This window comes from Electrophorus electricus, chromosome 20 (genome assembly GCF_013358815.1).
Source record: "Electrophorus electricus isolate fEleEle1 chromosome 20, fEleEle1.pri, whole genome shotgun sequence".
Lineage (NCBI taxonomy): Eukaryota > Metazoa > Chordata > Actinopteri > Gymnotiformes > Gymnotidae > Electrophorus > Electrophorus electricus.
In genome coordinates, this window is record NC_049554.1 from 9,616,432 (window position 1) to 9,642,768 (window position 26,337).

Genomic DNA, 26,337 nt, shown 5'->3' on the forward strand with positions numbered 1-26,337 from the left:
AATGCAGGTGACTGTATTTGATGAATAGATTGAAGTGTACTGTTTAGAAAAAATCCTTTTACTAGATCTAAAAGGAGAGGTTCTGCTAAAAATTAGAAAAGAAATAAACACTGGAATTCATGTACCAAAAATGCTGTTGACTAAGTGTGTAACATGCATATGTTTAATTTTTTTTTTATTGCAACCTCATTTCTCAAGTCTATTGCTGTTTTTGCATTCTGTGGTCATCCCTTGCACTAGAATGCACTTATCTGCAAATAAACCCACGTAAACCATGGAACAGGGAAACGACAACAAATGACTGATCAATCTTTGTCACAGGGAAGGGGAGGCATTGACATTTGCATGCCCATGATTCAGTTGGTGGGCCTAGGGTGTTGTTTTTTAAAGTGATTTCATTTTGTGAGAAGGAAGGGAAAACCTTGCCCTCTGCCCCCTACATAGGCACAGATTAAATCTGGGGTCCTAGCTTGGCCTGCATTTTGGTTTCATTCTGTTTACTGTATGCGGACGGTCTGGAGTCAGTGGCCACTCACTGTCAGTTTGCTGCCAAAAAGCATGAAATGGCACATAAAGTGGCTTCATAGTTGGCTTCTGTCATTAATGATTATTGTACAACTTCATCTTTCTAGGATCATCTCTGTTCTCCAACATACCTGGGCATCGACTTGGCTGCTACTTCTGCAATGATGTGGTTGCCCCTGGTGATGTGAGTTTTTGTGTTTATTTCTTGCCAGATTTTACTGGCATGTTTTGCAAGGGCAGCCAAGTCATATCTTCACATTGCCCCTTTATTACTGCTTTGTGTCTCATTAGAACAATTGATTATTTAATATTAAACCCAGTTGCTATAACTGCATTTGCAAAATGTTACTGTAATAATATTAAGCATGTATGGCACCCCACATTACTGATTTAAGCTTTTGTTTGTTTGTGTTTGTGTATAATGACAAATAGTCCTAAGGGACTGTTGCCAAAGGATCAGTTAATTAATTGTTTTCTATGGGGTCTTCGTTTGCAGTCAACCAGGGACCGAACCTTGGACCAGCAGTGCACGGTCAGTCGCCCTGGTCTTGCCATGATAGCAGGAGCCCTGGCAGTGGAGCTGATGATCTCCATTCTCCAGCACCCAGAGGGGTAGGTGCTGCCTCATCTCTCACCTTCCAGTGTTTCTTATAATGCTGGTGGGGTGGAGGGATATAGGACTGTATGTATCCAGGACTTACTGGTAACAACCATGCAGTGTGCATGCAAATAGGTCATAATCATGGTAAACTAGTTAAAACAGAAGTCTCTAAAGGCTATGGCAGGATGTGTAATGAATGATTTAGGCTCCATCGCTAGGCTAATTTTTTCTTGGTACAATGGGGCTGATGTAAATATATTGTGATAGACAAACTTCTCTAGCTTGTGGGACCATAGACTTCATATACAGTGTATGTGCGCAACACTTCGCATTTTTTAAAACTGCGTTGTAAAAATTGAAAGAGATCAAAACAACACTCAAAATAGAGATTAACACCATCTAAAAGCAAAAAAGAGAGCATGTCCGTTTAGTTTTGTTTATCCACATCTTGTTCTTTTTGCCCTATTCTGAGTATAGTTTTGTCTATTGTCACATTGCTAAGGTTTTCATACTATTGTTTTTTTGTTTTGTTTTTTTTATGGACCCGGGACCACTTGCTCTCTGAGTTGACCACATTTGGTCAAGTATGAAATCTGTTTCTGAGCCCAGGAGCAGTACAGACAACTGGTCTCTGGCCTTCCTGAAATCAGTGGTCTGGAGTTCGCTTAAAGCAGTGCGGTCCGCTGCAAACATGAAAGGGTATCGTGACCGCTTCAATTTACCACATCACTTAGCTTTTCAACTTTCTTGATGGCGGGGAAAGGAACTGCAGTGTATTTCATGTAGACTGTCTATATGATGGTCCCATGTTATCATTATTATGCATCTGTATATGTCTGATAAAACCACATTCCATAGGACTGGAGTAAGGTTACTGATAGAATCACGAAAAAATACATGTCTGATCTGCATATGGCTAAAAACCTCTTTAATTGTATGCGAGTGAAAGGTCATGCATCCCAAAAGGTTGAGTGTTTTTATACTCAAGGAAAATAATAAAAAGCAGTAAATGGATGAACCTAATGGCCAACAGTTTGCAAATCTGTGCCAGAAAAGTGACATATGGAATTGTGCAATTGAGCCATGATTTGAATGGAATTCTGGCCACCTGGTTGAAAGCAAACCAGCAGTAATGAGCCCCTTCCCCAAACGAATCCAAAATCGGTTATGGGTGTGAGCTTGGGTATTGGGAACAAGTGTGACAACACCCTAAGGAGAGTCTGGTGCCTTTTGCTACTTAACGTGGCCAAGAACCGCATGTTATTGCTGGAAAAGGGATTTTGACTGACATGCAAAATGTCCATTTACAAATTAACGTGTAGAAGGAGCCAATCTTGAAAACATTAATAGTCCCACAAATTGAAACACAAATTGCCAGTCCAATAAGGTATTCACACTATATGTTGGTTTATAGTTTTTCTCTTCAGAATTGCTTGTGAACATTAAATAGTGAAGTTCCAAATACATTATAAATACATCTATTTTGCTAATGTTCAAGGTGCATAATCTTATTTTTGGGATCTACAATAGATTTACAGAAGTCAGTGCTCAAAAACATGTTATTTTTTAAATGCCGTAAATCTTCACTTTGTCTTAAATGCTCTTAGTGCTCCTGTGTCTTTAAGCCCCCCTCCCATTGAGTCTAGTCATCTCTGATTGGTCAGCTCACCTAATCCAATTTGATTGGTCAACTACCAGAGCAGTTCAGCCCCTACACGTTCCACCCATGTCTTGCAGTCTGCAGAAAGACCCTTTTCTTTTGAGCAGCTGTAAACACTGGTATGTTTGAATAGTTAGACATTATTACAATGGCTGGTGATTTCCAAACATATTGAGGTATTAGAAACTTAGGTAGCCAATTAGCAGAAACCTACAGTGGCTTATGACCATAACATTACAGCTTATAATCATAAATCTGCTTCCACACTTGAACACTGTTCAACATCTAATGATCGATAAAACCACCGACATATTTCCACACAAATTTAGATGATTAGCAGTACCCTTAAACTGATTATCCATCCATTAATACACAGTAAGATTAGTTGTCAAGTTAGCCTCATTAGCCGAGAAGCCTACAGCTGAGTTCTGAGTCTATGGCTTAGTTACAGCCAACAGCGCTATACTTGAATATTTGTAATTGCTGTTTTGTTTGCTTTAAACATGACAAATATTATCCTCTAATAATAATGTATACTTAAAGATTGTGAATGTGAATATTCTGTTGGATAACACAAAGTTGGAATTTCCCCACCCTTCAGGATAAGAAATGGGAAAATCAAGCATTAAACCAAGCTTTTTGAAGCAGTCCTCAGTGAAGTGCCAGACACACAGTAACATAATTGGAACAGTGGAGGAATCAGTGGTAAAAATGAATTTCAACCACTGACAGAGCATACAAAGATTTCCCCTCACAGTACAGAACACAGCGTCATCTTGACATGGCTACTAAACTAAACAAACTGTTTCTGGCTTGCAATAATTACTACGTGCTAGGTGCAGGTATGCCAAGCTTGCCAGTAGGTAGGCAATATGGAAAGTGTGTAACAAATAAAAGGCAGCTTTTTATTTTGTAAATTTGCAGACCATTTATGTGCACAAATGGCTATATAGCACACTAAAAGAAAGGGAAAACCAAAAAAAGCATAGTATAGGTCTTCGATAATTTATCCAGATGCAGTGTCAACACCAGTCTTTATTTTTCCCTGCATAAGCCGTTATTCTTTTGTCTGTCAGGTAGTTCTCTTGAGCTTCCATAATTAACTGAAGGGGACAGCAAAATTGTATGACTTGGTAACCTTGTTACCTGTTCACAGATAGTTGAATATGCTTGAAATGTAAGGCTTTGCAGCCTGTCTGCAAACAAACACTAGTCTGTCTTACATATTACTAACCTACTTTAAGCAAAACTCTTGAATTACCTTTAATGACAAGATACCATGGATGTCACAAACCTTTTTCTGTCCCATGGATATATCTTGCTCTAAAAGGCTTGTTTTCCCTCACTCTGCAGTGGTTTGCTAATGCTGAACATGGCTAGAACAACAACAACTTATATTTACATCAGACCAGAAAAATAATTATGCACAGAAGTGCATATATGTGGAAGTGTGGATAGCCAGTCACATTGCAGCTGGCAGAATTCTTGACAGCGAGGCCAGGTTAATGCACCATCAGATGCTCCATCTGTGTGTGGGCAGAGCGTCTGTGGCTTTTGCTGTACACTAGCCTCTCACTGTCTAGTGTTTAGTTATCTACTTCGCTCCACCCCCGAAGAAGGAAGTCTCACTTTTTTTGATCACATGACATGACTGGCATTTTAAAAAGGCATCGTGTTGTTGTCTTTTTTTGTGTGTGTTTTCCAAGTCTTTTGTGTGTCTGTCAAGTGTTCTCGAGAGGTCAAGACCAAATTAAACCCACGCAAGCAGCGAAAAAGGGGTTTGGTTTCCTGTTGCTTTTGCGCAAATTAAACGAAAATAGCACTGCGGCATAAATAACCTTTGTACCTCTTAAGAATATATCTGCATGGTTAATGAGGGAGAGTGGTTTATACTTGGTATACCATCTGCGTGTGTCTCTGACTGAATGGGCCACTCACTACCCCAGAGAGACCCTGCCATCTTGCTGCGATGGGTCTTCAGATGCATTAGGCTCTTGCAGAGAATGCCTCAGCCAGGGCTCGATGAAAGGCTTCAGCGGGAGAGCAGCAAAATACATGAGTGAGAATAGGGAGAGAGGTGCAATTGGAAAGGGTTTTTGTTTTTTAGGGGGGTAAGTTGGTTTGGTATTTCACTAAATGGCTTTGCTATTTCTGTTGTGAAGTTGAGCTAGAATTTCTGGGCCCAGGGTATCATGAGTGGCCATGGACGTATGTGCTGCAACAGTGGTAAAAGCTTCACAGACCTTGAATCTCTCACAGGTCATTTATGCAAATGCTGTCATTCAGAGTAAAAAGTTTGATTCATGGCAGCTGTTCATGCTCAGTGAGTGAGGATGCAGCTCCAGAGACCACGAGGGTCATTTAATCTGCATTGACCCCCCCCCCAACACTGTCACTATGTCCCAACACCACCAACTTTGCCCAAACCACCGTAGACTTAGGAAACCTGCTTAGTTGCCCCAAAGTGTAAATAAAAGATTTTATAAATGATAACACATCACTAAATATGCTAAAATTTGGTGACAGAATAAATCTGATAAAGTCTGATATTTATGACTTGGAGGTTCCAGATGTCAAAAGCAATGGATGCTTTCCTCTTCCTGAGTGTATTAGACTGCACTCCACCTCCATGGTTTGCTTAGTCAGTGGTATTTAACCCAAAAAATGGCTACACAATGAGCAGCTGGGGTATGGTGTGTCTATGAGGAAGAATTGTGGGCATGGAGAGGACACAATCTAAATTTCACACCATGTCCATTTTAAGGGCTTAACATTAACATTAACAGTTCTGTTCATGTTTTGTGCAGGCCATGCTTCTGTGGCATTTTCTCATGGCCAAATCTGAGTCGGTCTCCTGTTTAAAACTTACTGTTTTTTGAAAATGTGTTCAAAAGTCCATTTCTTTGAGTTGTGACGGCCGAAGTACCGCAGGGCAAGGAGCAGGGCACGGAGCAGGATGCACAGACCTCCTACTCTACAAGAACAATAAACAGTATGGCATTCACATATAACCCGTGCGATGTGAGGACGATGAACAATAAACACGAACAGTGAGCAATGCAAACTAGACATCTAACATGAATATATACATTTAACACGAGTAATGACCAATGAAGTACATACAGTGGTTTGTCACACTTAAATGTTTCAGATCATTAAACAAATTTAAATATTAGACAAAGATAACACAAGTAAACACAAAATGCAGTTTTTAAATGAAGGTTTTTATTATTACGGGGGGAAAAAATCCAAACCTACATGGCCCTGTGTGAAAAGGTGATTGCCCCCTAAACCTAATAACTGGTTGGGCCACCCTTAGCAGCAACAATTGCAATCAAGCATTTGCGGTAACTGGCAATGAGTCTTTTACAGCGCAGTAAAGGAATTTTGGCCCATTCATCTTTGTAGAATTGTTGTAATTCGGCCACATTGGAGGGTTTTCGACCATGAACCACCTTTTTAAGGTCATGCCACAGCATCTCAGTCAGATTCAGGTCAGGACTTTGACTAGGCCACTCCAAAGTCTTCATTTTGTTTTTCTTAAGCCATTCAGAGGTGGACTTGCTGGTGTGTTTTGGATCATTGTCTTGCTGCAGAACCCAGCTTGAGGTCACAAACAGATGGCCGGACATTCTCCTTCAGGATTTTTTGGTAGACAGCAGAATTCATGGTTCCATTTACCACAGCAAGTCTTCCAGGTCCTGAAGCAGCAAAACAGCCCCAGACCATCACAGTACCACCACCATATTTTACTGGTGGTATGATGATCCTTGTCTGAAATGCTGCATTATTTTTACACCAGATGTAATGGGACATACACCTTACAAATTGTTCAACTTTTGTCTCGTCAGTCCACAGAGTATTTTCCCAAACGTCTTGGGGCTCATCAAGATGTTTTCTGGCAAAACTGAGATGAGCCTTTGTGTTCTTTTCGCTCAGCAGTGGTTTTCATCTTGGAACTCTGCCATGCAGGCCAATTTTACCCAGTCTCTTTCTTATGGTGGAGTCATGAACACTGACCTTAACTGCAGTTCTTTGAATGTTGTGGGCCTGCAGTTCTTTGGATGTTGTTGTGGGGTCTTTTGTGACCTCTTGGATGAGTCGTCGCTGCGCTCTTGGGGTAATTTTGGTCGGCCGGTCACTCCTGGGAAGGTTCACCACTGTTCCATGTTTTTGCCATTTGTGGATAATGGCTCTCACTGTGGTTCGCTGGAGTTCCAAAGCTTTAGAAATTGCATTATAACCTTTTCCAGACTGATGGATCTCAATTACTTTGTATCTCATTTGTTCCTGAATTTCTTTGGATTGCAGCATGATATCTAGCTTTTGAGGATCTTTTGGTTTACTTCACTTTGTCAGGCAAGTCCTATTTAAGTGAGTTCTTGATTGAGAACAGGTGTGGCAGTAATCAGGCCAGGGTGTGGCTAGAGAAATTGAACTCAGCTTTCCAAAGATGTGATAAACTACAATTAATTTATGTTTTACTGGGGGGGGGGGGACGACACAATCACTTTTTCCACACAGGGCCATGTAGGTTTGGATTTATATTTATCCTTAATAATAATAACCTTCATTTAAAAACTGCATTTTGTGTTTGTGTTATCTTTGTCTAATATTTAAATTTGTTTTTTGTTTTTTTTGCAAACATGCAAAAAAATAAGATCAGGAAGGAGGCAAACACTTTTTCACACCACTGTACATAAATGACACTATGAACCAGGTGCAGGTGAGTGCTAACAAGGGGGGTGTGGTTGCAAACAAGACACAATGAACAGTTAATATTGAACTCCGTGATCATTGGGAAGGAGAGCATATCGTGAGAAGTTGTTGGGTTTTTTTTATGACTAAGTGCAGTCTTAAATGAGGTGGAGAGTCAGCTTTAATAAAGTAATGGCCCCCATCCTGAGGTCCAAGCGAATGCAATAGGAAATGTGTAATAACGAGAATGAATTTGCCGTGCGAATGTATAAACTGTGAAAATACTGTTGGGTGCATTTCTTTGACCACTCAGGAACTAGCAGGGGAATCGTGGCAGGTTTATATATATATATATAATAGAGAGAGAGAGAGAGAGAGAGAGAGAGAGAGAGAGAGAGAGAGAGAGAGAGAGAGAGAGAGAGAGAGAGAGAATGAGAAGTCAACCAAAATATAGATGGATTTAAAAGGAACTGATGCATGCAATTCTTATTTCAGTAAGAGACAGAGGATAGAGGTGTCCAGACAGCCTTTAATGTTCAGTGTGTCATATGTCTTTCTTCCCCCCCCCCCTCTCTCTCACCCACTCTCACTCTGCCTGTCTCTCCCTCTCACTATTACTCACCCTCTCACTCCCTCCAAGGTGCTTTCTTGGTATAGTAAATGATGATGCATTTGTATTTCCAAAGCTTGGGTTACAGAGTGAGAGAGTATTAAAGAATAATACAAGAAATTTAACATTATATAGTTTTTTAAAAATGGGAATAAACTGTAGTGCATTACAAATGGAGAAAAAGTGGCAAAAAACAGGTAGTTTCTTTTCTACTTTTCCTGTGAGTGTGTGCATGAAAGTATGTGGTATCTGAGAGGCTGTTAAATGTGGGACATTTAGCATTAATTTTTGGCAATATTTTTTTCACGAATGCCCTTGAATTTTGAGCATCCTGTTAGAAAGTTCAGCTGTTTCATTTTCATTTTCTTTCCACTGCTGGCAACCTATGGCTGTATTGGCAGCCAGTATTTCAAGCACTTCACACTCACTCACTCTCTCTCTCTCTCTCTCTCTCTCTCTCTCTCACACACAGAGGCTATGCGGTGGCCAGTAGCAGTGATGACCGCATGAATGAACCACCAACCTCACTTGGCCTCGTCCCTCATCAGGTCATCTGGAAACCTCCTTCTCTCTCTCTTGCTGTCTGGACACATGGCTTAGATAGACCTTGTTTTTAATTTTTGGTTTTCTTACCCCTTCTTCTTCTTGCATTAGTTTAGTTAAATGCATTTCTCTAGAAATATGTAAATGGAATGTATGGTGTATGGGGCCTCAGTGTTCTGCCCACTGTTGCTAGTGCCAGTGTGAATTAACCCCACCCCCTCTTAGTGTTCCATGCATCACCTTTTCAAGGCTGTGTTATATAGTCTCTACTAAACAGCCATCATTACTCCGAATGCTGATGCCGCATCATTGAAGCGATTCAGGGAAGGAGAAGTCATCTCTCTGTTTCTATAAGTTTCTTTTGAGGGATAAATAAATAAATAAATAAATGGAAGATGGGCCAATCTGGGGCCCATTAGCTGCCGACGCTGCAATCAGATCCATTGTGGCTGTAAGCAGCTGTTCGAGCGGGGTGCAGTAGAGAGATCTGCATACTGAATACAAGAGGATGGAGGATGCTGCTGTTTGCTTGATAACCATGCACGTGCCAGGGGGATGAGCAGTGGGGTGGGGGGTGGGCGATGCGGTACATTACAGCGCATGCCGTACCCTCCACTACATCAGTGTCCCGCTGTGAATTCATGAAGAAACCGAGAAGTCGACATTTTTGGTGCGGTCATAATCAGATGGGCAGTCTGACCCAGTCATTTTCTTCCAGCAAAGCTAAAAAATGAGCCAGCTATGGGTCACGTTGGGTCACATTTTCAGATGCACACATGAGTGCTCGCACACGTGGGTCACGCGGCAGTCGGGGCAGGTGAATTAAGGTGCAGACGAATCGTCAGCGTGTGCTTGCAGTGTATGTGATCAGGGAGAGAAAGTGAGATGTTGTGAATTGAGGAGAAAAAAAGGGTGCAGGTGGGGTGAGAGTGTGTGTGTCCATTAATCCATAATGAATAGGGTCCCTTGAGATACATCCGTGCACCAAGCACTGCTGCTCTGGTCTTGTTTGTCATAGGCATTTAATGGTCGAACACTCAGGCTTGTTTGCCTTTGCAGTCAGGAAGGGGAGTAGAAAGAGAGAGAATAGGAGACATATGAGAGGAACACAAAAGCCCCAAAACCTCCTATAATTCTCCTGCACAACATATGCTACGATTCTGTGTTTTTGTATTGTATTGGAGAGATGAATGCACTTGGTGAATTACTTGCAGAACAGCTTAGTCTGTCAGATCCTCCCTCACTGCAGTGGCCTTGTTTCCTGTTCTGCACCGGACATGGGACACAATTTCATGTCTTTGCCTTTAGTTGCGTTCACACATCCATGTGACCTTTAGTATGTGGCCCAATGTAATACTCCGTAATGTGGATCCTCCAACTCTTCATTATAAGTGCTGCTTGGAGTGCAACTGCTAAACCAAAGCCCAGCCCCCCATCACAGCACTTCCCACCGTGTTTCAGTAAGACACATCCTTGTGGGGGTAGCCACATCCACACTTGCCCGCGGGGAGCTAATGACGAAGCCTAACACATCAAAGTGCGCCACCCCAGGTTATTAACTACACGGCAACTCCGCCGTATACTACACGTGCGGCCCTCAAAAATGGCACAGTTCTGACTTACCTCAAGAAGCCCTAATCGCAGAAATGTTGGCCTTCACACACAAAGTGATTATTTATTTCAGAAGTCTGAGAGGCAGGCCTTTCCAACGGCAGCCTCCTGCTGTCAGCCTTTACTTTGAGCAATGCATCAGGGGGACGGAAGGGTGGACACCACTGAGAGGGCGTTATCTTTCAGGGACATGGCACATTCTCACAGATTCACGTGTTGGGGCTTTGCTTTTAGGAAGTTTAGTATTAGGCCTGATTTTGACAATACAGCACTGTGTGTGTGCGTGTGTGTGCTCCCATTAAACCAAATCTAGACCAACACTGCCCTCTTCTGTGCTTGAGGGGGATTGCAGCACATCCACGTTGTCAATACTAGTACAATTCCTTTCTTTAACACATTGTTTTAAACATCTACATAATTGATGTGACTTTTGTTTGTTTAGATGTTTATACATATAAATATCAGGGGATTAAATAAATCTTTTAAAAATGTGCTAAAAAATACAGAGAGAATAACTGAGGTCAGAGTGTCAGCTAGATGTTAGTCTACATACAGAATCATATAAAACAGCACATAAATGGCTTAGTTAAGTCTGACCATTAACTGTAGTCTTTAGAGTGTAGAGTCTAAAAGTCTACAGATTGAGCCTGAGAGCTCTGACCTTTTCTTGTGAGGTTCAAAAACCTGACTCACTCTGGCACACTAAAATCATCAGAAAAATCAATTTCTCCTGTACAAAGTTCTGGTGCAGCTGTTTAAAAGGTAGTCTCTCGGGGGGGGGGGGCCTTGTGAAACTGAAAGCTGTCTCTTTCTGAAGCAGCCCGACACATCAGATGGGAACAGCACAATGGTAGCACTGCCGATAGCTTTAAGGTCCACCTTCGACCTCCACCTCGGGGCCATCTAGAACCCAGGGGTCCTGAGTACCATAAAACCAGAAGGTTGATGAGGCTACGTGCAGTATACAGAACTGCTGCAACAGGGGCCTTGCTAGTCAGTTTGTATATGTACACTGAACCTTTACCGTTATTGCTGCTGCTGCTGCTGTTGTTATTTGAACAGGAGCATAATGGCTGCTTTTCAAAGCCAACTGATACCAAATGTCCTGTTTTCTTCTACATCTGTTTTCCCCCTCCCCCTTTTTACCACATGCTTTCCGACCATCGTGTAATGCCTTGATTCCTCTTTTCTCTTCCTTTTGGGACATTTCCACAATTTGCTTTTCAATTAAACTCAGTCGTCAACCACTGTGGAGGAGCGGGAGCAAGACCCTTTTGGAGTTGGACAGGCAGAGTCTTGGGTCCAGAGCAGGCCATTCGACCATGGAGTAATGGAAAACAGGGTCCGCCTCCGTTTGCCTGAGATCTTGGAATTGCAAAAAGCAGGCCTTTTTTCCAGCGCGCCAGCACCCCCCAGTGGCAGAATACTGACATGGTTTTAATATTCACATGTGGGTTCTTCAGAAGTCTAGTCCCGTGCGTCTTGCTCGAAAGCTGTGTGGTGGTTAATCGTCCCTTTCTAGCTCAAAAATTCATTTATTCTCCAGGCTTTGCTTGTTTTAAAATAAAGCGCATTTGTGATTGCCACAGTTTGATACCCAGATAGAAACCTGGCCTGTTTGTTTTAAATTTGGTTTTTGGGGTTGTTTTCATGTATACTATGAAATCTGGTTTCCTGGTGCAGTTAAAAGTTTAAAGAGTCTGCAGAACATCACAGTGCTTTACAAACATTACAACTTACATGCATCCTTAATGACCACATTCGTAGTGTCAAAGGGACACTATTCAACTGTTTTCTTGGAAAAGTATATATGAATCAGGTTCTTTATTTCTATTTATAGGGTCCAGATCCCAAACAACAGTTCAGAAAGCTGTGCAGCATGAGAAAGTGTCCTTACAGCAGTTAATATTTAATCGGAAGTTGGTAAACCTGATTTTACAGTAATAGTAATGTTTCGAAATTATGCCCCTTTATCCATGCCAGATGGCGCTGTGGTCTGTTTGAAAATGGATTATGTCACCCATAGAGAGCTTAAATAAGTGTCGTTCATTTTTTACAGATCCGAGGCTTCCTTTCGAGGTTTGACAATGTTCTTCCTGCGAGCTTGGCTTTTGACAAATGCACCGCCTGCTCACCTGTGGTAAGACATGCCAGGCCCCACTCTATATGTATGTGTGTGCTTCCTGGACATATAGTTTGTTTGTCTTGATTAAATGTTTGAGAATTTCTACTTTATCAAGGTGACACACCATTGTAACTACTCAAACATAGTTTGGACTTCTCACAGACACATCACATATGAATGACTTTTACATGGTGTACACAGGAATCTCTAATGGTGGATCACATAATACTGAGATCACCTTGGAGAACTTTTTTAGGTTGTTAATTTATATTATGATCGAATGGTCTGGTTAATCAGTATTCTCAGGAAGTTTATTCATTTTTCTGAGAGTCAAATACGCACACACACAACCTCAGTGACTGGAGTAAAGCGCAGGGTAAATTACATATGCATACAAGAAGGCATATGGTCTCAGTTAGAGCTCAGTTGCTTGTTGATGTCAGTGTCGTATGTGAGCATTTAGAGGCTGGACCGAAGTGTTTTTTCCCTGGGGAGACGTTGCTGTTGAAGAGCTCATGTCTCATAAATCAGAGCTCAGCTGCTTAATCTCTTCTCCATGTGTGGATGTGGCATGTCTCTCTCTCACCCGCTTTCTCTGTCTTTCACTCGCTCATTCACTCTTGCACTAATTTGCTTGCTCATTTGAAGTCTCTTGCTTGCTCTATTGCACTCTCTCTCTTTTTTTTTTTTTCCCTCATCTGCTTTACTCTACCTGTACTCTAACTCACTCACTGTCTGCAGTAAGCAGGACTGGCTCCTCCTCCTCCCTGGCCTCTTTTCCCCCCCCCCACCCTGGTGGGTTACTTACTCTCTCACAAGATGACCCTCCCCTTCTCTCTCTTTCTATCTCTCTCACCCACCCCAATCTCTTTTCTTTCCACCTTTTTTTTTCCCTGCTGTAAACTCATAAAATGGTTGTAAAACACTTCAGATCCTTTATCATCTTTTTAGATTAATGCTAAGTGGAATTGCTTTAATTTGGCACCATTTGTGCACATAGTAATTCCAAAATGTACACAGTGACGGTTTATACATGTATACATGTTAGTGTGTTATAACCTTTTCTGCTCGGTAAGTTCATATCAGAAAAGAAGGTAACACACATGATCAAGTTAACATGCGTGATTGTGGCTGCATGTCCTCTTTAAATGGCCAGTGGTGTCTTTGAGAGCAGTACTGAGTGCTGGGATTGGCCTCCTATTCTGTTTAGGCTTCGGCTGGCAGCGGTGTATCAGTGGTGTTGAACCCGTTGTCGGCTGTGTGCAACCGAGAAACCATGGAAACAAAACAATTCAGCTTTCAACACATGAATGCTTGTAAATTTAGGGACTTTTCTGGGTATTTCTCTTTTCTCCCTAAACCTGACTGAAGACAAGCTGAAATGCTTGGTTTAAAATAAGGCATTCAAAAACTTAAAATAATAGAAAGGAACAAGAGAAAAACCCAAAAACAATTTACTGAAAATATCAAGGTATACAAATTTTGCTTATCTTAAAATACCGTCAAACCACCATAATGCATCTTTTGTATTTTCGTTTAAAATGATTCAGTAATGACCCAGGAACTGTTTCTCAACATGGAAATCCTTTGTAGCCGTTGTTTATTATACAGCCTCATGAGACTCCTAATGAACATATACCAGAGATGATGGCTTCAAAGAGAGCGCATGACTTCTGTTAAATCTCTGTCTGTGGGAAGTGGCGAGCCTTCATAGCCTCCCCAAGTGACTGTGTAGGGGAAGTTACAAGAAAGGGGGGGGGGGACTCATCAGAGGCTTGGAGACTTATTTTGTATATAAACCAGATGTGCTCCCCCAAAAGTTACCCACACGCACGCACGCTCACTCTGCGTCACGTGGTTGCCATGCTTTAATGGGTTGCATAAGTTAAAAGGTGCAGATTCAAGGTGATCCACTTCTAGAAAACATAAAGAAATCAAGCACTCCCCTTTGTAACGTAGCGTTCCCCTTCACTACTAGGTTGCTAGGCAAGGTTTATTTACATACACTGTCGTAAATCCAGCATAGGCTGTATCTGTATGAACGAAACCTGCTGTCTGGTTTGGAAGGAACCATGGAGGAAAGCGATACATTTCTCAAAATGTGACTCCATGTGCTCTTAGTTCTGTTAGATTTATGAACTATGGCAAGTAGAAGTTCTCATGAAGTTTATAACGGGGAATTTCCCTAATGTTCTCCTATTTCATCCTTGCCATTAAAGCTGTGGTCTGTAAGATTGAGAAGAGAGTGGACTTAAAAATTCATAAGTACAACTACCATGCCCCTCCCCCGTCCTCTCCAGGGCTGCACTCCAGCCCTGCCTCCAAAGCCCCTCCCCACAGAGGAGGCTACTCTGGTTTGTGAAATGTCAAAATTGTTGGCTAACAAACAAGCAGAAATAAATCTCTTAGATATGAAAACGTACAGCGATATCTATTTGGTAAAAGAACTAGCACACACTTATTTCAGCATTTGGATGGGTTTATTTTATTTTATTTTTTATTTTTATTTTTTATTTAATTTATTTATTTTTTTGATAACAGAAAACACCAAACCAATACTACTGCCTGGGCACTTCACTAAGACATTTTCAGCAACATCCAAATAAAGCAAAGCTAACCAGTTGCCTTAACCTGACTGCTAACATTAAAGTAAGAAATGCGTTATCATAACCCCCCACAAAGCTAAGAGAGTATTTTTGTTCGGTTATTTATTTATTTATTTTAATAAAGTAGCTGTAATTGGCTACCTGTTAAACAGATATGGGTATAATGCTTTGAATTTTTTCAGGTTCCAGTTTTGAATCCTTTCAGGTCAGTACGCTTTCCACCTGTGAAAGGCCACTTCGATGTTTACCCACGTTTTATCACTAGCTTGGTCTAATTATTTCCTTTTACCTTGCTTTTCATATTTGTCATCTTCTGTAACATCTGTGTTGTATAAACTGTTGTTAGCAAAAGAGAAATGGTGGTTTTTCTCTGCCATTGCTTTTGCAAAGTTCTTGAAGTTGCTCAATGATTGAACAAGCAATGATTGACACTCCATCAGACCCTCTTCCTGGCTCTGATTGATCCTTTTTTTTGGTTCAGGCATAGTGGATTCTTGCAAACTGCATTAGGAGGTCTCGATGGAGCCAGAAGAGCCTGATTTTTTTTTTTTTCTTCCACCCCCCCGACAGATTGCCTGTCTCTTATACTACTGTCAGGGCATAGTGACAGTTTTACCAAATATGACAGTTATTTTTAAACGGGTTACCTACTGCTGCTTTGGAAGCAGTGTGAATGTACAGGACCCTTAAGCTTCTTGAAGAATGTCAGACAATCCTTCCTTGTTCTAACTGTTTAAGTTCACCCTTTAAACCAGGCAGACTTGAAATAAGCTGGTCGGAAATTCTACAACTTTGCAGGCAGTTCAAACCTATTCCACCCCCGTTCGGATAAAGGACACTATGAAAGGAGCCACTGTGACTGTGCTCCTGGGGCAGTGGTACCACATGTCTGAGGGCCCTCTTATCCAGCTCACCTGACGCTGCGTCACCATCATAGGATGAAATCTTTGAGCTACTCAACATGTAGTAACAAAACATTCTTGAGCTGCCTAATGTTAGATGCCCTCTCTTCACTTTTAGTACTGTAGAGATTTTGAACCATGAAAGATGTTTTTAATGTAATTGAATCTACAGCTGTAACAATATTTGTTCATATACAGCTTCAAGAATTTCATTAAATGTGGCATTCAAATTCTTGGAGTGTTTTGTTTAATTGTTTCATTTACACTGTATTGTGTAGGTTACACAATGTTTTGGGTATCTACTGTATAATTGTCGACCTACAAAGTATATTTTATCTATATAGGTATTTTAAAATACATAAAATGCCTACTTTTCATTTGTTCCTTAGTCATCTTATTGCTGTACTTTGAGACATGTTCTGTAGTGGTTCAGGTTATCATTATTATACCCATGACTTGTGTCAGGTCTAGTCTAATTCCAGTTTTGATTCACAGGTCCTTGACCATTATGAGCGTGATGGGTTCCAGTTTTTGTCTAAGGTTTTTAACTCCTCCCATTCCTTCCTGGAAGACTTGACTGGATTGACGCTGCTGCACCAGGAGACGCAGGCTGCCGAGGTCAGTGTTTCTTCTGCCTCATCTCTATGACAGGCTACAGAGGTTATGCCACTGTAAGCCATATATTTATAGAAAAATAATAATCTGATTGTTTTAGTAGCCTGATTTTTTCAAAGATGGTAACCAACCAACTGAGACTGTTTTTTGCTTAAGAGTGCCGTTGGTACATTGACACTGCCCAAGGGTACTAAAGAGAACCCTGGGTATGGTGTTAACACTCCCCAAGTGTACTCGAGTGACCTTGGTATGCTGTTATCCAACTTAATATGTAATTATGCCATGTTTCTCTTAATTCAGCCTAAAGTCATCTAAAGCATTTACTGTGTTTGTATTATTTTATAACATTTATTTTTATTTATTTATATTTGGAACTCCAAATAGTAATGTTATTATTTTTGAATCAGTGTGACCTCACACCCCATACATCAAAGCTTGTAGCATGTTAATGCTCGGAAGCATAGCAGTTCATAGATGTAGAACACCTTTTCAGACTTTCAGTTCTCCGTAAATAAATGCGGCATTCTAGTATTGTGTGTACTGAATATGTCTTCATAATAAGTAAGTGCTGATTTAATACTTGCCCTGATAAATAAGCCCCATATCTATAATGACCATCTGAAAGTAGAAACCATAAAGCATGACACAACAGCCCTGTGACAGCATGAAATACTTGGACACAGAAGAAAAAAACAAAACAAAACTATAGAAATCCATGGTATTACCTTTACATCCACATCCACACATCTCAGTTCTTGGCCTATATACCCAACATTACTTTTTTTCTATCAATAATGAGATTATCCGTTTCTGTTCAGATGGTATCTGAATATTTGTTTGTCCATTGCCTGAAAGCATCATAACATTAACTCTATCAGATAAAAACAGCTGAAATGCTTTTTCTTTTCCATAATGCACCGCTGACACCCTTAATATGTCATAAAATCAGATTCATTTGACCAAAACTGAACATTCCTAGGAGACCTATGTTCTATATAATATCACAGTTTAGAACATAATGAAGGGGGAAAAAATTATGCATATACTATTGTGAATTTTCCAACTGCTAATATCACATTTTACATAAACATGTCTTGGTATATATATGGAAAATCTCATTTCCAAATTCAGTCTGGTAAAAAGCATTTGCAGGCTTCAGTTTCATTAAAACAGTTTAAGCAGTTCTTGGAAAAATATCTATACAGGCCAAATAGAAAACAGTGGCACTCCCATGAGAAGCTCTGTGGATGTAGATCAGCGGTACTCTACTGTGACAAATGTAGGGGATGGGGGATGGAGATTGAAAGTGTGGGAAAGTCCTCACTGTTCTCCACCGAGGTTTACAAGCACACATGGAGTCCAAACATAACCGGGAGGAACCGCATTCTGCCCCATCATGCACCTCGACGCTGAATCTGTGCCACGTTGGACGACAGAGCACAAGTTCCCTGTTCTTGCTTCATAATGCTGTATATAATAAATACCCCTGCACTTGCACACATTTCTCCCAGATGGATGGTGGCAAAGAAACGAATGGAAAACCATCACTTAGACACTTTCAAGTAGTATTTATTTTTTTCTGGCCATGTGAAGACTTCGAGTGGCTCATTAAAAGAGGCTGCAAAATTTGATTAAAGCTAAGGCATTTGCGTGTAAGAGCAGAGCAGAGCTGGTTTCTGCTGCTCCTGACTATTATTTTGTGTCCCATTCAAAAGGTTAACACACTTCCGCTGAGGAGGCAAGTAGTCACACCCTCCTAGGTTGGAAGCCATTGTTTGACAGGGGAGACATACGCAGGAGTAGGAAATGGCACTCACCATTGCTGAGACAAAAAAAAAAAAATGTCTACATCTGTAATTTAGAAGATTTACACTTCTTGGTTTGAAGGGACCTATAAAACACGGTTTGAAAGCAGGTGGCATGTCTTCCTGTGGTGACAAAGTGGCGTGGGAATTAGTTTATGTAGCTAGACAGCAATGTTTTATAGGGAACTGGAGGTTGCTGGCTGTGTCAGAACATGACTGTGAATGAGACCATTGTGAGGTCAAACCATTAGTGTGAGCTTTCTCAGAGACTCTTTCCTGTAAGTGGATTTTGAACCAGTTCATTCCTCATGCTCGCACTTGATTCGGAAGCAGGAGCAGGTCTTCCCACCCCAGCCGTCACTTGCACCTTTTGTGAGCGTCACAATACAGTACAACTGATTTGTAGATCATATTGCAAATGGACAAAATAAGACATTCATTAGTCTTTCCCATGTGTTCATGTGTTAGATAATGTGCTTTTGCTAATTGCTGCATGTGTCTGAGTCGTTCCAAAATGTTGGAGTTTGTTTGTATTTTTTTTTTTTTTTTTTTTTTTTTTTTTTAATATATAGTTGTTTTCCAAAACTGTGAAAAACAAATATATGAGCTCTTAGCACCCTGGGAAAATGGTTTGTCTTGTTTGGTTAGGCTATTGTTAGGGATGTTCTTTTTTTGTACTAGCCACCCATAATCTTGGGAGAGCAATGGTCGGAACAGCCTGTGGTTTTGTCATTATGGCTCTCAAAATGGTCAGTTATGATGAACTATAATAGAGCAAAAGAACAGTGGGCAATATGCTCATTAAAAAAGAAGCATGTCTGGGTAACAGTATTTGTAATCAGCTGAATTTTATAGGTCCCATATTGTGAACCTTTTTCCTATATTTTTATTTATTTTTCTTTAAGGCAAGATATGAGTGGTCAAAACACCCTGTTAGTTTGTATATGTTTCCCTGCCTCGAGACATGAAACGAGCTGTTTTTGGCACATTGATTTGAATGCTCCCTGATCTGAATGGCTCCACAGATTATACCAGGTCTTTTTCTCACTATGGTAGTCACTGTAAAAGTGTAAGATACAAATAACAGACATGTAATTGGGAAGCCTGTTATTAGCTTCATCTGTCTGTGTATTCACTCAAAACTAAACTTATGTAGAAAAATACATTACTGTTAGCTTGGCACTATCATAACATAATCCTATAGCTACACCAGTGGGGGAAAAGGGCAATTTTGTAATTGGACAAACACTGTAGGCCCGAACAGCTACGAAGGCTGAGTCAGGCTGTTCTGTGCCATGCCATACCATTCCAGACTCCTGAGAATGGTTACATTTTCCACAAGTGATGAGTTGGAAATTGGGTCCAAGAAGGATTTGAGGCCGCTTCGGTTTCTTGTCATAATTGTCACTAAACAACTACACTCACTGCGTGTGTTTGACAAGATGGATAATTTAGAGTCGTTTTGACTTTTTCAGTCCTTCTTTTTATGTGTGCGAACCAGCAGAGTACATGTTTAAATGCTGAATATTGGTGACCAGGGAGAAAACAAGAAGAGGCTTACCTCTGTTTGTGCAGAAGCAGTCGCCGAATCCCTAAGACATTAAGACATCTCATGCGAATGGTTTTGAAGCTCCAAGCATGATTAGCTAAACATCACTGTTCTGTGCTGTTCATGTGGAAAATGTGACAGGATTGGTTATTGTCTGTATTCAGAACCATCCAGCTATACAGCACGTTAAAAAACTTCTACAGGTATGTTCCTATGCCTCTTTGGACCTGCAGAACATCACACAAGCCAAGGAAACAACCATTTGAGAGATATGAAAACTACGTGCCTAGCGGCAAGCATCAAGCCATCTTCCATGACACTATGGTCACCCATTTTGAATACTAATTTATACTACAAGGTCTGGCCTGCCTAATGAGGTCTGTAGTAAGGGCTTAAGTGTGGGAGACAGCGTGGTCTTGGACTATGGTTAGCTATGTCACTATTCACTGACTAGGGTGCAGGCTGGCCTACGCGAATATGTTGCATGAGTCTAGCCATCATGGTCCAGCTTTTCAAGAACAGCGTATAAAATAGCTTAATTTGTTTATGGACTTTGTGACTGTAGTCATGGACCATGCATTTGGAGCGTTTCACAGTGTGTGCACAGTATATTTTGTTCCTTGAAGTGAAAAAAGGAGAACAAATCCAGTTTGGCAAGAATATGAGGCCTTCTAAAATCATTTAATCTTTTCCATTAATATTATGGTGATGAGAATATTATGGTGATACACCTTACAGCAGACTTGAGGGCAGAAAAAGCAAGCTAAGTGGTATAGGTGATATGAGTTCCTGTTCTTATTCTACCATCATCTGGCTTTTAACCACTGGTCTAAAAACCAGTTAGGCTGTTTAGGCCTGAAAGTCGAAGGTTACAGTGTTAGCATTTAGTGCTGGTTACAGATGAGGTGCTAAACAAACAAGAATGTAATGGCTAACCTGGTGGCTTCTGAGTAGTCCAAAGCTTCAGGATGTTAGAAAAGCACAGAGGAAAATAGTGTCTGAACAGGGTACTCAGGCTGGCCCACTCCACAACTAAAGCATTGTTTGGACCTGTTTGTATGTATTGTAGGGATGCACCAATATAGAAATCCTTGGGCAAATACGATAATCGATAATAAGCACCTTGTTGTGGCTGATACTGAAATGAATAACCAAATAACTGATTAATAACCAAAGCACTTTTCCCAGAAGATAGGGCTCTTTACAGCCTATTTGACATGTTAAATTCTACATTTGAAAGTAACATTTTCATTTAACTCACTGTAAAAGTAGATGATGTTCTATGAATACAGGAAAGAAATCGCTTTGTGTTGTATTGCTTTTCTCAAATACAATTTTGTTTATTATTAGAATTTAAGCCCTTCTAATTGCCAGGGGAAACACTCTTAATTTGACTGCACACCTCTTAACCTTGGTAACAACCATCAGTTTACACCAATACCAATCCAAACATATTCAGCTATAAAATTAAGCAATGGAACTGGCTTGTATAATGCAATCCACATGCTGACCTCCCTTTACTTTCCTGTTAAAACACTATTCTATACATGTATTGAGTTCCAAGAGTTGCTTTCCAGGAGTTGCTAGCTTTGCCACAACATTTTGGACCAGAAAGAGGGTGTCTGCATGCAGTTACATGATAGTGGAGTATATATTTACAGTAATGCTTTAGCAATTAGTGGAGCGTTGTGCACCCAGCACCACAGGGCCGCCCCAAGCGTGCCTGTGTTGGGAACGCAGAAGAAGCCAATTCCCAGCCTACTCAAAAAGAAGACATCTAGTCTGGCTAAGAGAGATTTTTAGACGTGGTTTAAACACTGAAGTGTGTGTCAGTGTGTAGCACAGACATGGGCCAAATCTGTGTAACTTAAATTAGGATCTGGGTGGCTGGTGAGCTTCTGGGGACAATCTTTTGTCATAAAGTGTTACTTCATCAAACAGTCTCAGTGCTACAGTGTGCAGGAAACCCAGCTCAATGTTCAGCAACTTTACTGATGTATGCTATGTCCTGTCCAAGACATAGCTGCTCCTCTACTAAAACTAGGCTTAATCTCTCTTTCTTCTTTCTTGATTCCCCTTAGCTTTAAAAGGAAGCACAGAAATGGCCAACATCAAGAATACAACAACAAAAAAACGGATATAAGATTGACTTATATTGTCTTATTGAAAATTGTAAATTGCTCTGGATAAGAGCATCTGCCAAATGTGGTAAATGTAAATTGCCTTGTTAATTTAGCAAGAATGTAAATTGTATGTAGGCTTGTGGGGACAGAGAGCGTCACTCCCAGACGGAGAGGGGGTGATGTTACTAAGATTGTCACTTCAAACAGGTGAAGTGGGTGCTCTGACTACTATGCCAGAGAGCTTGCTCTTTGGGCTGGTGGTAAGGGCATTAGTTTATTGCCCGTAGGACCAAAGTTTGAGACCTGGGTAGGGTTGCTACTGTCTGCCATCACCACAAGGATATCTAGATTTTTTTTTTTTTCTTTTTCTTTTTTTTTTCTTTTTTTTTTTCTTTTGGACATGTTCTCATTCTTCCCGTCATCATGGCTCACCACCCATTTGCCAGCTTGGTAAAAGATTCTGTTATCTGTTGCTGGGGCCTTTCATGTATGGCCCACAAGAGTTCTCCTAACACTCCAAACAAAGGGACTCTATGTCTGCGAGGTCTCTTTCAAATTCACTTCCCTTCTATACTCATTCTCCTCTATGCTGGCGATAAAGATGCCGTTGTCCTTCTTCGGTGAAATGATACAGTTCCACTGCTCTCATTATGCTGTCCCACACTCCCAAAACACTGGCTCATTCAGAGAAATGGTGTGTATTTGGCTGTTGCTTGAATCACACAAACGCAAGTGTGTGTGCGTGGTGTGTCATAGGTGTGTTGACAGAGCTACGTCTGGAGGAGCATGCGGTAATTCACAGAGAAATATCCATATCATTGTGTCCAGAGTTCATATTTCCTCAGTCTTTCTCATGTCAGCACAGTTTATATTAATAAAAATAGCAAAAGTAGGTACTATGTCTTTTTGTCTAAGCTGATATTTTGCTTATTTTTGAGTGCAAGTTCATGAATTACATTACTTTCAAGGTTTTAAGTACAGCATTTGGACATTTTTGGTTAAAAAAAAGCCTGTGGTGTAGAAGTTGATCTGAATGTTCGAGATGCAAGACACTGAAATATGCATGTCAGGATTTTCACCACTTATCATTCATCTCAGTATGAAACATCCCCATAACCTGCTGTTCCAGCTAATTCTCACATTCCTCCAGAGTAAACAGCGAATCACGTTTATAAAATTTAAGGGTTTTTTTTGAGGGTTTGTTTAACTAGCATCAGACCTGCTGGGCTTCAGAATGGTGACTCTGCATGTAGGCGACCCTTTACCGGGTGGTCGTGTGTCGTCTTCCCCCCCCCCCCGGTTGCTTGCTATTAGGACCTCATGAGTAACACACAAACCATATTTAGAATACAGACCCGTAGGCAAAAGGCAAATACCTGACTCAAGTTGCAGTCCATGCATAGCTAAGGGGCCAGTGGCCTTGTTAAAGCAGCAGTGATTACATGGCACATGAGACAGTTCAGATTTATGCCCTCTTCTCTCTCTGGGGAGGACAGTACTGGGCATCCTAACTGACCTCAGATCATCCCTTGTGGTGTGAATGGCTCGGTTTACCGATGCCTCTGGTTGCTTCTCATATAAGCGGATTGACTGATACAGATAACTGCCATGCTAGACAATCCTAAGATTTTAGCTGAAAATGAATACAGTGCATGTAGTAGCAGTCAAATGTTTGGACATCCCAGACTGAATGTATGTTTATTATAGTCTTAAAGGCCTTTTCATCTATCTGGGTAGGTATGTAAAACCTTTTGACTGGTACTATATGAACAGTATCTCTTACAATAGTTACAATAGTAAGGAATTGCACTAATGTTGAGACATACAGGAGGTCAGTGAAGATTTCATCTTCTAACTGCTGTAGAGGTAATCAGGTATTCGTAAGTGTTACTTTTCAACAATACAATTTACATAAAATTTGTGTTTTTAGAAGTTACTTTTTATTAGCTAAACATGAGAAGTGACATGTTTTATGTCACCTGCATTCTCTAGCAGAATTTTGGACATGGTTAACTGACTAGTAAATTTACACTTTCATGTCAACAGTTAATACAAATGTCAAACATTTAACCATGTGCTATCCTATCTTCCTCATAATGTAATGTTTAAAGAAAGTATTTACCAAGCACATTCATTTATACATGTGTACAGAATCAGAAGCTGTTGTCCCTTAAAACAATCATGTAATAGTTGTATTAAGGCCTGGCTGTTTTAATTCTGTCAAAATAGACAGTCATTTTGCATTTGCCTTTTTGTTTTGCCTTTTTAGAATATCTCATTTTACCACAGGGTAAGTTTGAGTGGAAAATAATTTAGCTTTTTCGACATCAACAAGTAGCTCAGCTGAGCACTAAAAGTTGAAATGCCTTCAGGTACATTTTTGTAATTTCTTTAGTCTTATTTCTTCTAATAGTTACAGTGCCCTTCAGTATAATTATCATACTTTGGGGCAGGGAAAGCTATGAAACAAAATGTGTTGCTCATTAATCAGTTTGAAATAACACTAAAAATATGAAATATTCTCATTACAAAATGTATTACAAAAAAAAACTTTACAAATGAATTTTTTTCCTAAAATACATTTATAATTATTGGTCCATACATTCATGGCTGACCATGGCCAGCAGAACTTGTGCACATATACATCACTATACTTCCCAGAGTGAGCTTTTCTGCACGACGAGAGGCTTTCTTTTGGCAAGTCTTCTAAATAATTAGTTGGGATAAATGCAGAGTCTAATTGGAACCCTGGGTCCAGCCAGCTACTGCAGTTGTCCAACTGTGATCCTAGGAGAAAATCTAACTTTCATATAATGCTCCTCATATGATCCTCAAGTATAGCAGCAGTATATATTTGTGTCTCCTACCAGGAAGGTTTATTATACTCAGGATAAAACTGGTGACATATTTTCAGGTGTGAAGCTATTTTTTTTTAAAGCCATTGCCTAATTTAACTACCATCCTTTTGCAAATCATTTGTGGGGTTTTTTGGGGTTTTTCCCCTTATTGATACATGGCTAAGGTTTGTCTGACCTTCATGTCACCACGTTTTTATTCCCTAGTGGAATAGGATCCCATTTGCCACCTGGAAGATCCAGGTTCAAGACCGGGGGTGGTTGCTGCCTGCTGTCTTCCCTGCAAATGGTGTCAGAAGTGGGATGGTACTATGAAGCCATCACGAGCATGTTCATGGTTAAAGGAACCCCCTGCTGTGAGGGGATGGTGTGAATCCCAGTGTGAACCTCTGCTGAAGGGCATGGGTGTAATCTTGGATGAAGGGTGGACACGTGGAATGTGCGAAGCACTCTCTGAAGGTCAGGATAACGTGATGGAGATCGTCACTCAGGAAGTCTGTCACTACTGTGGTCAGAGCACACATTTGCTGGCTGGAAAACCCAGGTTTGAGACTGGGTGAGGTTGCTACCCTCAATCTTTGCTTCTTCATGGTTTACTACTTAAGTGTTAACCACCTGAAGACCGTGTGTCCTTTAAAAAGGACAAAATATGTGTCAGCTAGTTTTTGCTAACTAATTGTGCTGTATTCCTGTTTACTTAGTTTGGAGATAATTTTGCCTCACTGACTCAGTTTAGGTATCTGATTATTATAAAGAAATCAACATGCATTAATACTAATAAAAAATCAACTATTAACTAATATACTAAAAACAACAACAATAATAATAAATAAGTTTGAAAGAAGGTTTTCCCAGTGATTGGGCATGCTTCCTCCCACCACCTTAGTGTTGAACTCTGTCCTGTGGCCCTGGCCATAATTAATCACTGCGAGTTGAGCTGTAGTGAAAGTGATCAGATCTGGACCCAAGTTTGCCGTGTGTTACAGTTATGCGATCCACTTCAATAGAGGGCGACGGCGGGCGTGTGCGTGTGTGTGTGTGTGTGTAACAAACTGGCTGTCGCAAGATGTCCTGATGTGCTTTCCATGTTTTATCAGTTCTTGAAGCCCCAACTGATGCAGAACTGACTCTGGCACTGTGCAGTGACACCATAATTCTCTCCGGAGCCCTTTAGACACCGCGTCACCGGACCTTATCATCCCCTGATTGTTCACCCAACACATGGGATAGAAAGATAGGATCGTCCCCATGTTTGCATTTTCCACTCTCTCAGAGATGCGGTCTGCTCCAACCTCAGCCACACACTTCGCACTACCACACCCCCAGGGGCCCTTAGGGGTTCTGTTACTGGAAGGGTGGTGCATAGTGTTGCAAAAGTACTGTCAGACATTTTAAAAGTGTAGTTTCCTCAAAAACGTCTTTAATAGTTTATGTCTATATTTTTTGTGCTGAAGCATCTCCATTTTTAATCCCCATCACGCACATCTGATTGCAGGATGATTGCATCAT

General features: G+C 40.7%; 1 protein-coding gene across 2 annotated transcripts in view; it reads left to right on the forward strand.

Annotated features, from left to right (window-relative positions):
- The window catches only part of atg7 (ATG7 autophagy related 7 homolog (S. cerevisiae)), a 55,449-nt gene that overhangs the window by 18,496 nt on the left and 10,616 nt on the right, over positions 1-26,337 (forward strand). For both annotated transcript variants that reach the window (XM_035520162.1, XM_035520163.1), the window contains exons 15-19: positions 633-709; positions 1,022-1,137; positions 8,567-8,642; positions 12,308-12,388; positions 16,377-16,499. In XM_035520162.1, the coding sequence (XP_035376055.1) occupies positions 633-709; positions 1,022-1,137; positions 8,567-8,642; positions 12,308-12,388; positions 16,377-16,499 (473 nt within the window). The remainder of the gene's footprint in view (positions 1-632; positions 710-1,021; positions 1,138-8,566; positions 8,643-12,307; positions 12,389-16,376; positions 16,500-26,337) is intronic.